The sequence below is a fragment of the Phragmites australis genome, chromosome 3, assembly GCF_958298935.1.
Source record: "Phragmites australis chromosome 3, lpPhrAust1.1, whole genome shotgun sequence".
NCBI classification, from domain to species: Eukaryota; Viridiplantae; Streptophyta; class Magnoliopsida; order Poales; family Poaceae; genus Phragmites; species Phragmites australis.
Window position 1 is genome coordinate 2,205,934 of NC_084923.1, and position 12,271 is coordinate 2,218,204.

Here is a 12,271-nt window from a genome sequence, read left to right on the forward strand (position 1 = left end):
CTTGCTTGCTTGTTCAGTATAAGCTCCAGAGTTAATATTGTCCCGCTAAGGAACCATGTGCTGCATGTACAGACACGCATGGGGAAGTTCATCATTTTGACAAGTAGTCGAGTACAGATATGAGTAGACCTCTGCTCTTTCTAAGCTTCAGTACATCCGAAGTATTGCAGCAATTTTCAGTGATGGAAAACCTTTTGAAGCCTGTGTTTCGTCTGAATGACTGCCGGTACAAATGCCTAAAGCTGTGGCCCTGTTTCTGTTGCAAGTGTTTAGAATGGTTCCTGTACTGTTGTTGTGTTCTATGGCAGTCAGTGCAATCACTTTGGAAGCTTCGGATCCCGGGATCCGGTCGATGTCTCAGCTGCCTGTCGACCTTGAGTATCCTGGCGATCAGGAAGGAGTACGATCCCATGCAGCATTGCCTGTCTGGCAGCTGAGCAGATGATGACCAGGCCATAACCAAGTTGTAAGATTTAGGCTGTGTTTGTTTGCTGCTTCTGAAACTGCTTCTGCTACTGGCAGAAGCTAGAAGCTAGAAGCCAGAATAAACGAGGTTCTGGAGAAGTAGCTTCTGGAGAAGTCAGAAGCCTGTTTCTGAGGAAAATGAACTAAAGCTGAGAAGCTCGCTGAGATGTGCTTCTCTGAGAAGCTATGTGCTGAGAAGCCAAAAATTTATTGCAGAAGCCAACAACCTATTTCCAAAAGCAGCTTTTCAGAAAAGTCAAAAGCACTGCTTTTCAGAGAAGCTCAAAAGCAGAAGCTCAAACAAACACGACCTTATTCACCATGGCCAACGCCTTTCTTTTCGTAAACACGGCATTAAAATCCGTGCAGCGTGCAGGAAGGGACTGCAGAAGTGCCGGCAGTGCAGGGAGGCATAGGAGCTGGAGCTGTTGATTTGGCTGTGGCCCGGTCGTCGAGCTGCATTCGGCATTTCGGCTTCCGGACGACGCCGAAGCCGTCGTGCCACGCCGCGACGGCCGACCGGCGGGGGAAGTCTTGTGCCGTGCGGATCGCGGCGCGGGGACTCCGGGGAGGCTCGGCATGGCCGTTGGACACCGACATCATCGTCAACAGCAGTGGGCTTGAAACCTGGAGTGGCCTGGTCCAGTTTGGTTGATGGACAAGAGATGTGGCCCAAAGTTTGCCCAGTCAAATTAGATCGCGGATTAATACTCTAGTGCATAATTGGGCCTAAGTACACAGTACTTGGCCCATCAGATAGAGATATATGGATCGAGGACTTCTCGGCGGCTCCACATGGCCCACCACAAATCTCTAGGTTGAGATAGCACAAGGAGCTCATTTGTTTTTTTATTTTTATATTTTGAAAAATCATAAAATTATAAAAATGGGTATCGTCGCTCAACGGGTGATAGGTTTTTAAAAATAAAACTACCACCCTTTTATGGAAGATATGTTTATAAACTAAACATCTCGTCCTTCCAGCGAATGACATGTTAATAAATAAATAAAAATATAGCGTTCTCATGCTCTTAAAATTAAAACACTATAGAAATAGTTATAATTTTTTTTAAAGAAATAGTGTAGAGGATACTATAATCTAACTCTATAAAAAAAATCAGATTTCTAAAGAGTCATCACACGGTCGATGTCCAAGAGAATGCTCAGCCACCGCGGCGACAACGACTGCAACGACGTGTTCTACACTTATGATGCTTTCATCGAGGCCGCGAACAAGTCCCTGGCTTCGGCACCACCAGCAACGATGAGACCTGCAAGCAGGAGCTCACTGCTTTCTTTAGCCAAATCTTGCATGAACAACATGTTGCCACACACTGTTACAATCTCTACTCTATCTCAACAACTTAAAAAATATGTAATGATCATTCCAAGACAGGCAGGACGTTCTGCTTCCGCATCCTGCAGACTGCCCCTAAACTTTATAGAGATTACCCACCTTAATCACTGCTGCACCATCCAAACCCCCGCTGGAACTGCTCTCCCAGTTTGACCTTGACGCCATCTCTGTGCTCATCCCGTGCCTCCTCTCCACAGGCCACATCTCCATCACGACCGCCTCCTCTCTGCCGTGCTCCTCCTCCCGACTCCCTGGAGCGCCTCCATCTCCTCTCCCTTGCTGCCCACCTTGCCTCCCTCCCGACCCTCTCCCCGGCCTTCACGCTCCTCACCGCACTCCACCACCACCGGCCCACCCCTCTCCGCTCCTGCTCGACGTGTCGCTGTTGGACCGCCTCCTCCCCTTTATTCCCGAGTCCCTCTTCCCCATCCCCTTCCCAATGGCAGCAAGGTCTCGGTCTCCCCCTCCCTCATCTGCACCCCCTTCTATAGGTGTTTGTAGCAGAGGCCGAGCATGGCCATGAGGGGCTCCGGTGCGACGGGCCCCCGCCCGTTCTTCTAAGCAGGTAGCGACAGGGAGTGATGGCGCGCTCGGCAGCAAAGGCTTCGACTCTCCTCTTCTCTAGGTGACAGCAGCACACGGTGGTAGCTTTGCAGCAGGGCCTGCGACCTTCATCTCCATATGTGCCTCCCCCTCTGGTAGATCGAGGATGATGGATGATAGTTCCATATGAAGAAACAAGATCGAGTTTGTTGCGATTTCAGGGATTCAACTGGTCGAAGCTCTATCTAATTTGCATTTAAATTGACTCAGCTGGAGATAAAATTGGTTAGGAATCGGTTTGAGAGATTCCAGATAGACTTTGACTCGTATGGAGGTTGGATCAGATGGATTTTTGGGAGCTATTTTGGTTTCGGTTCATGGAGATAGAGGAGGCGGCTGCTCTACTATGGCTCAGCTAGAGGTAGGAGATGGGATCCAAAGCGTGTGGGCCTAGGTCGTAAAGAGATGGAAGAGAAAAGGCAAGCACAGACCGACATGTGTGAGAGAGATTTCTAGGTACCCATTCCAAACAAAGTCTCTGATTATGTACTACTTAAAAAAGATGTAGAGCGTCCTGTTCCACTCCCGGAATTCCAGCTCCCACGTTTCACCTCTGCGTCTCGCGTGCCTGCCTAGCCTAGCGCGCCATTCGCACGTCGACCGCCTCCCGTACCTGTACCTAGGCTGCAGCTACGCCGAGCAGCCCACATGCACAGATTGAGCCAACGCCCATCGAGGCTTACTGAGCCGACATCTCCACACGGTCGCATCTCGTAGCACACCCTTAGTGCTGGTTCCTCGCAGCCGTGCCACGCACATACAACCCCACTACTAGTAAAACAAAAGTTGGTTCATGCGTCACCTATATCACATTCTCTCCACCATCCTATCTAATAAAAAACCATGTTCTAATAAAAAACCAAAAAACTAATCTCTACCCACTTTTATAGTTGTGCCCTTCCCTCTTCTCCCGATTTTGCCCCCCGTTCTCTACTGCCCTAGACCGGCCCTACTACCTTGTCGCTCCCTCCTCGGAACCTCACCGAATAAAAAACCAGTTTCCCCTAAATCCCTTCCCACCTAGTAATAAATAAAAACTAGAAAAAAAAACCAGTCCTACATCTTATCCTTCCCGATTGAAACCGCATCGAGTGCAAACCGCCTCCCGATCTAATGTCCCTAACCTCCACATTCCTCCTCCTCCTCTCTCTCTCCCTCATGTTTTGGTGCAAATGTATATGATGGATTGGTAATTATTTCCTGGAGGCCGTGCACAAGTATACCTTGCAATGGATGAAAAAGTTCTTGACTTAGTTAGAAAGTTCTCTGATGCTAAGAAGCCTATCGCATCAGTTTGACATGGACAGTTGATTTTGCTAGCAGCAGGAGTAGTCCATAACCGTACCTGCGCCGCATATCGCCATATCCAGCTGTTAAACCAGTTTTGGTTGCTGCTGGTGCTAAGTGGGAAGAACCTGATACCATGGTAAATGCGCTGTTGATGGCAATCTCATTACTGCAGCTACTTATGATTCTCATCCTGAATTCATCAGCCTGTTTGTCAAAGCACTTGGAGGCTCTGTGGCAGGCTCAAACAAGAGAATATTGTTCCTCTGTGGGGTATACATTGACAATCCATGTTCTCTCTCATAAGAAGTCTTTCCACATCCATATATACCTCTTAACTGCCTTTGTTCTTTAATTGCATACATGGGGTGATATTGATAACATATTCCTTCAATATATAGTCTGCAGTCAAACAGGCTTCCTCAGTCAATTTAATTCATATTATGGATCACTGTTTCCATCATGTGTCACAAATAATTACCACCTTTCTGAACATTTTTTTTGCTTACTCACATGGTTAATAGGATTACATGGATGACAGCATCATTTGATAGTGTGGATGCTTCAAGCTATGATGCTCTTGTACTTCCTGGCGGACGGGATCCTGAGTATCTGGCACTGAATGATGAAGTCATTAGCTTGATGAAGGGCTTCGTGGATAAAGGAAAGCCAATTGCATCCATCTGCCACGGCCAACAGATTTTATCTGCTGCTGGAGTCCTTAAGGTACATCAAGATTGATATTGTATCATTATTCTACATTCATTTCTTCCTTTTGATATGCACTGCAGACTAGCTCTAGATGTCTCTCTTTGTTCAGTTGTTTCGACATATTCTAGATAAATGACTTTAGCAAAGGATGGTAGCCAAACACCAAATAAAGGACGTTATTGCTTCGAACAAAAGAAGATTGCAATTTTGAATCTTGTGAGCTTCTGACTTTAGCAAAGGATGATAGCCAAACACCAGATGGACGATGTAAATCTTTTTTTTACCAGTTTACCATCTTATTCTCGTTAGCTTAAGGATGCATTCCATGGTCTCGCAGCCACTTAAAATAAAAACTTGGTCGAAATGTGCACCGATGCTTCCTTGTTGGGTGATGCGCAGGGGAAGAAATGCATGGCATACCCGGCTGTCAAGCTCAACGTGGTGCTTGGAGGCGCAACCTGGCTGCAGCCTAACCCCATCGACCGCTGCTTCACCGATGGCAATCTTGTGACTGGTGTCGCTTGGCCCGGGCACCCGAAGTTCGTTTCCCAGCTCATGGCTTTGCTCGGTGTCAAGGATTGCTTCTGAAGGATAAGAGAGCTCCCAGTCCCGTCATTCTTGGGCACATGATGGTGTAGCTTTGGACTTGCATACAGATGATACTCATACTATACTAATGTACAATAGTTGATGGTGATGTTCTTCTACGTAAAACTTCTTTTTTTAATAGAAAGCAATATCATCTGTAAGTTTGATAAAATGTTAGAATGTTTTACTGTTCTATTTTTGCAAATTCGTATGCTTAGTGTATGGTGTCTGAAATATAATTGTTTTGTGTACAGTAATGCACGGTCAATGTACTGGGTTATAGGAGTATCATGCTATACGCGACTGTGCGCGGGTACATGGCCTACTGCTCCGGGTGGACCGTTTGTCTGGGGATACTGCCGGGTGAAAGAACAGACCCAAACGGACCCAACTTATTTTAGACGAGGACTCATACAACTCACTCAGTAACATCGACACACACTTTATATGATTCCACTTCCGTGGACGAGGTTGATTATTCAGCAACAAATTTTGAAATCATTATTCCACTGCTGCCACGCTCGCAGTGAATACAACTATCAGCAAGCCTGACAGGCGTTGAAACTGGACCTGTGAACAACCTGGACCTGGTGTCCATCAACTCCGTCGTCGCCTTCAAGACGGCCATCTGGTTCTGGATGAATACAACTATCGATGGTTGATGCCTGATTACGCGTGCTAGCCTCCGTATATTTGCCTTTGACGAGTGCATATGCGTGATGCAAGAACTAGTAAGAATAAAGCTAGCAATCAGTCCGGGCATGCGCGACCTTCGGCGTTTGAGTGTATGAGATGATAAATGGCCACATCTCTGGATGTACGGTAATGATTTAATAGTTAACGGCGCCTCAATTAATCGTGAGATGTATTTTGTGTTATGTCTATTCGCTGGTAACATGCAACTTAGCTACACCACCTGACCGGTTTGCCGCCCGCACTGCTGTCGCGTACGGCGGGCGGCTGCACGGGGCTAGCGAAATGTAACCGGCCGCCGGCCGCCGGCAGTTCGGCGCCGGCATCAGCTGCGGGGACGGCGCATGCATGCAGGAGGGATGTGGACGATGTGTGTATGTGTCGTCCTATGCCATAACGCGGGAAATGCAATTTCATATGGAAACATATTTCAACCGTCCATAAGTAAATGTGATGCAATTTTATTCGTTAATTCTCTTATTCATTCTATGATTTTTTTCACTTATCTCTTCAACATAAATCTTAATAAGTTAGCGGTTCTGATAAATTGATAACCAGTAGAAATTTACCGTCCGCCCTAACGCTTGCCGCTTGCGTTGTGCACTACATGATTGGCGTCGTCGCGTCCATCGGCACAGTGTATCGTTGTTCGGTTTAGGCCTGCAAGGGTAGGCTTGGGGGATCCAGATTCTCTGACGTTGACATCACGGTGACTTCGTCGTTGACGCGTGGATCTGACCTCATGCATTAATGACGGTGCGCGACGTCAGGGGATTCTCGTTCAGCTTGTAGGTGCCTAATGGGACACACACAAGTGTTGCGCTTCCCATGCGGCTCACGAGTAGATGGGCTAAGGCCCAATTTTGGTCCGGTCTAGTCGGCCTGATGATTATTTTTGGCGGGCTTGGGCAGCAGCAAGTTGACCTGAGCCCGAACATAAACGCTATTGTAATAATTATTTCACATGTAAATCCACTAAAAAAATAACATGTAAAAAGGATCGTGCCGCTCGATCTGGCGCAATATTTGTGGCTCTATAGCCTTCTTTGGTTCTAACAAGCAAGCACTAACCAAGCAATTCCCAGGCCAAGCAAATTAAAGAATTAGTAGAAAAAAAATGTGTTTCTAATAAACCCCGAGTGGTTGAAAATACCACTCACTTCTTGGGTTCTGCAAGGGCAGCCACTTTCATCATGAAGAAGTGACCCTGGATTTTCCTCGGGTCGGCTTGAGCCTGGTTCGGCCAGTCCCATGATGGAGTCTACTCACTTGAGTGTCCGTGAGCGCGCCGGCCCCGACACCACTGGCCTCTCTTGTGTTGCAACGTCTTGGTCGATGTCTAGAACGGTGTTCCTGAAGACAAGACATTGTTTTCGAATACTTCGGCCCCATTTGGACGTAGCAGCCAGTGTCCCGTGCGTTGGCGCATCATCCCTGATGATGTTATTTCTCGTCCAATGTTCAACCTGGTAGTATTTTAATGGAAGCATCATTAGGATTATCAAATCAAGCATAAGATCAACACATAAGATACGATATTTTTTAACGAAGTTCGATCAAGTTGTCTACATCCTCGGAACATGACTATATACGCTTCTCACCAATTGTTTCAATCTTACCATTGGTTACAACAGTGGTGCATTCTATTTAAAGGTCCGAAATTAGGAGTTTGACTACAACTTTAATCCTAGTCCCACCCAATTACAACTAAGTCTATTTACAACCTACTATATACACATATTTGACATATATTTCAACAAACTCCACCTTAACGAATATACACGCCAACTTGAGTCCGCTATGTGTGAACCTCCATGTATCTAGACTTGAGCCATCTATCTCCGCTGCTCATCCTGAACAATCCGACGAAGATACCTCGTTGCCAGGAATGTATTCTGCAAAATTTGCAGCTTCCACCTCCATGACTTCACCTTTCAGCTTGTATTGATGACCTCCCATCTTCTCACCTATCATCATAGTCTTGCCATCCTGCATCACATTCAAAGTCTTCTTATCTGACATCGCCTGATACAGCCAACCTTCTTCATGCAGAAATCCAAGCGATATTAGATTCTTCCTAAGTCCCAGCACATACCGCATACCCTCAAGTAGCATTTTTTGTCCATCATACATCTTCAATTTGATATTGCCAACTACCATAACACGGTAACCCGTGTCATCTCCCAAGCAAGCAAGACCAAAATCACCTTCAGAGTATGAAGAGAACCACTCCTTATTTGATGTTGCATGATATGAACTTGCCGAATCTAACAGTCATGCTTCACCACAAAACTTTTCACTTAATAGCACGAGAAGATCACTATCGCTATCCGAGTCATCTTTCTTGGAAACCACAATATTTGCCACACCCTTCTTCAGTTCTGGACAATCTTTTCTTACATGTCCTCAATTCTTGCATTTACAGCATTGTGGCCCCTTCTTATTTTTTTTGTCAGCCTCCCTACCTTGATCACCTTTGACGAAAAAAGCATCTCTAGATGAACTCTCACCAGCATTGTTCTTCCTCCTTTGTTCATGAGCAAACAACGCCGCAAGAATATCATCCACTTTGACTGTCTCTTTACCATACGTCAGTGTTGTGATCAAGTGCTCATAAGACCTTGGCAAGGAACACAGAAGAATAATCGCCTTATCTTCATCATCAATTGTCACCTCCACCTTCACAAGATCAACGACAACTTGATTAAAGACGTTTACGTGCTCAGCAAGATCCGAACCCTCTTGCATCTTTAGCCCGTATAGTTTTTGCTTTAGATAAGTCAATGTCTTGGACATAAATTGATCATCTAATTTATCCCAAATCTTCTTAGGTGATGTTTCATCCATGACATGGTACATGATCTGATCGGAGAGACACAACCTTATTGTCGCTGCCGCTTGTGCATGTATCTCTTCCCACTTGTCATCATCTACCGTGACTGGCTTCTTGTCGCTAAGAGCCTTCAAGATCCCCTGTTGCGCCAGCAAGTCCTTGACTCTTGTCTGCCAAAGTCCGAAGTTGCCAGTCCCGTCAAATCTCATCACCTCGAATTTGGATGCCATCGACGCCATCTACTTGTTGTCGTAGACCGCCGAATCCCGCTCACATGTACCTCACATGTGCTGAACACGCCTCCGCACGCTCGTACCCGCGCCCCGCCTGGATGCACCACCACGCACATGTCGAACTACGCGTACGCCGCCTCGTACACCGTCCATGAATGATCCGCCGCTCTCAAGCCCCATCGACAACCACGCCGCTTGCACACGACGAAGCCGACCCGCTCGATCATTGCCCGTCGTTAGCCATCAACCGTCACAAGCAATGGTTCACAAACAGCACAATTGCAATTTTCCCGCAATCCCGTGAACTCCTCCTTCGGTTGTTTCTTTCTTTGCGCTCTGTTGTATTGCATTGCGCTCGCACGGCTTGTATTTATTACCAGCTCGGTCGACCCTTCTTCAACTCCAAGTCGGTACAGACTTCATGTCCTGCTCAATTCCGTTTCTGTGGGTCCTTGTTCACCGATAGCAACTCAGCCAAAAATCAATCTCTCGACCTCTCCCGAGTTCACACGTCACCTCTACCGGCTGAGCCCACCCTGTGGCTTGCGCTTGCCACATGCCAAAACACCAGGCCCGCTGAACAGCTCTTGGCCATAGGCTTGTTCTCCCACCAGGCCTACACAGCGCCCCCTAGGCAAGCTGCTGACCACGCCTGGCCTGGCCGCCCACGAGAGCCAATGCCTACTGGCCCACTACCGTGCAACATGCATGCCACTAGCCCAAATTTCCATGCCATGCATGCAAGCTTATTTTCTTTCTTTATTGACCAGCCGCACATGCATCCATGTGATCCTCTCACGTGCAAATCCATCTCCATGCATGCATGTACACCTGAGGCCCACTCACCCTCCCGTGAGTTCCACGCGACTTGGCCACCCGATGAGTCCGACTCCCGTGTGTCGCCGGTTTCTTTGACTGCGCCACGCGTCCTTCCTCCAACCGTGTCCCACACGCGGACACGAGCCTACCTCTCGCATCGCAACCCACGCCTAGCACGCCGCATGCTGCCCTCGAGTGCGCTCCCTGTCCCTCGCTGTCGGCCCTAACCAAACTGACGGAACAACCGTGCCTCTGAACAGCCTCCGCAACCTCCAAAGTCCACCATGACTTTCGCCACTACTGTCATTGCTCCACCTTAAGCAAACAATAGCCGCTTCGATCTGAATTGACTGCCCGTCAATCAGGCTGTGATTCGAAGCCGCCGCCTTGTCCGCGACGTCTTCCAGCCGCACCGTCGAACCTGGCCGTCACATCTGACCAACCCCTATCGAACAACAACCACCAGCCATCATCAACCTGATCTCCATGTCTGGATGGATCCCTGTTGATGCAACCCATCGGACGGTTCAAGCCGCCGCGCTCGAAGTGTCTGAATCCACCGACCGAATCATCGATCCCAGTCATGCTCCACCTTGCGCCGTCCTTCCCCGGACCCGTGCAAGCCTTGCGCGGTGTGGAACATATCCTCGTGTCTTCTCTTGATCTTTCAACTTGGCTCTAGTACCACTTATTAGGATTTTAACGAAAGTATCACCAGGATCATCAAACCAAGCACAAGATCAATACATAAGACACGATATTTTTTAACGAGGTTCGGCCAAATTACCTACATCCTCTGGACATGACTACGAGCGCTCCCCAACTGTTTCAGTCTTGCCATTGGTTATAATGGTGGTGCCTTCTATTTAAAGACCCGAAATTAAGAGTTCAACTACAACTCTAATCCTAGTCCCACCCAATTATAACTCAAATCTATCTATAACCTACTATGTACACATATTCGACACATATTCCAACACAACCTGCATGGTGGAGGTGGAGGCACTATAAAGCCCGCGATTTTCAGGTGGCTAAAAGAGCCAATACTAGTCAGTACTCAGTAGATTGTGCTATATTCGCATGTGACATTTTTTTTAATCGAGATGAAATATTATTCCAGTCTCTCTGCACCTGGCAAAATATTGATACACCAAGCCATTACAAAAGAAAAGGGAAAAAGAAAGAAAGAAAGAAACTAAAACTAAGCATACACAAAGCAATACCAAGTCTTAAACCCAGACATATAGATCAAATCAACTATATATTATATATAAAAAAGCTTGCCTAATGCATCAGCACATATTACCTTACACTCTGGAACGAGTGGATCCTATAGACTCCACCAATAACCGATGTCATCCTGCAAATAGGAGGCGAACAATCGGGACATCTAAAGTAGTTTGCAGGCATCAACAACCTAGCAAATCCTATGACGACCAGTTTGACACTGGCTTTACTGCACACAACCAACCGTCATCATCAAACAGTGATGGGCAACTACCCAGCATGACCAACACCCGAATGGTGAACCCTTGGGCTTCAATTGAGCATCTTCTCTCCAAACAAGCTCCACAGGTAGAAACTCTAAAACAATGCATCCAAAGGGGACATGACACAACATCAGGACACCGACATCGCCTGATCCAACATGAAATTTGGGTTTTCACCCAAAGAACCCATTAAGGGTGGGGGAAACAGAGGCACCACAATGACGCTTCCACGGAGGGGAACAATGCCCAAGGCTTTCTTCTGGATCCCTCACATGACCCATCACACCCTCGACGTGAAGGTCGCAAGCAGCATGAAGGTGCCCATGGGATCGCAGAAGATGTGGGCAGCATGAGCCGCCGCACTCCGGCCACAAGAGCCCAGCCACCATGCGGACCAGGCAACCAGGCTGCTTGCCCCATGGACCCGCGTGAAGACCTCCAATGCAAACTTGTGATCAGATAACTAGACTGCTTCGAAATAAGTCCTCGTTGCAGGAGAGGACGAGGGCGCCCTCGTAGCCGCCGAGCAGGCTCGCGCCACCATGCCGTCGTAGGCACGCAAATCTGGCTACAGAGGAGCCCACGTCCCTTTTGACCATGGCTGATGAGGTCGGAGACTGCCGTCGCCCGTCATCCAGTGAGGACAGGCTGAAGCTTGCAATGCCCATGGTTTTCTCCAAAACTTGATTTGAGAAGAAGGGGAGGGAGGGAGAGCGTGAAAGATCGTGGTGGGGCTGGGGAAGCGGCAGTGGCGATGGTAGATTGAGGGACGTGGTTTTAGGGTTTTGCTCTCTATCGCGAGAGCCAATCGGTAGCCGCCTGCCACAATCAGTCTATTCTCATGTGATAATACAATGTATTTAGCATATAGAGTGGTCCGACTATCATATTAATCACAATAAAAGTATCAACATTATAAAAAGTGTGTTAGTTGTTAGCAGTCAATATCTAGAAATTATCATATTAATCATAATAAAAGTATAACAACAAAATTCTGCTAGGTTATTTGGATTTTCCCCGCTGATTCGTGAAAATTCGGGACTACATTAGGGGACCATATACAGAAATATTCGACAGTTTGGCGTCAGCGGCACCAGAACTCAAGCAAGTTCTACTCCTATGTCCTATTGTCCTCAATCATTTTGATTCCTGATGGATCGTGATTGCAGAACACAGCGAAAATAATTCCCAC

General features: G+C 47.3%; 1 protein-coding gene across 1 annotated transcript; it reads left to right on the forward strand.

Annotated features, from left to right (window-relative positions):
- Nucleotides 1–1,612: 1,612 nt before the first annotated feature.
- Nucleotides 1,613–5,011, forward strand: LOC133912781 (protein DJ-1 homolog D-like). The gene is made up of 3 exons (XM_062355689.1): nucleotides 1,613–1,701; nucleotides 4,237–4,438; nucleotides 4,823–5,011. Exons 1-3 carry the CDS (start codon nucleotides 1,613–1,615, stop codon nucleotides 5,009–5,011), a joined length of 480 nt encoding a protein of 159 aa, XP_062211673.1.
- Nucleotides 5,012–12,271: the final 7,260 nt, after the last annotated feature.

What these genes read in the sequence shown, in the direction of transcription:
- LOC133912781 (XM_062355689.1), top strand. Translation starts at nt 1,613, where the DNA reads ATGTCCAAGAGAATGCTCAGCCACCGCGGCGACAACGACTGCAACGAC. An exon ending in TTCATCGAGGCCGCGAACAA is followed by an intron (nt 1,702 to 4,236) that starts GTCCCTGGCTTC and finishes CATGGTTAATAG; the next exon opens with GATTACATGGATGACAGCAT. An exon ending in CTGCTGCTGGAGTCCTTAAG is followed by an intron (nt 4,439 to 4,822) that starts GTACATCAAGAT and finishes GGTGATGCGCAG; the next exon opens with GGGAAGAAATGCATGGCATA.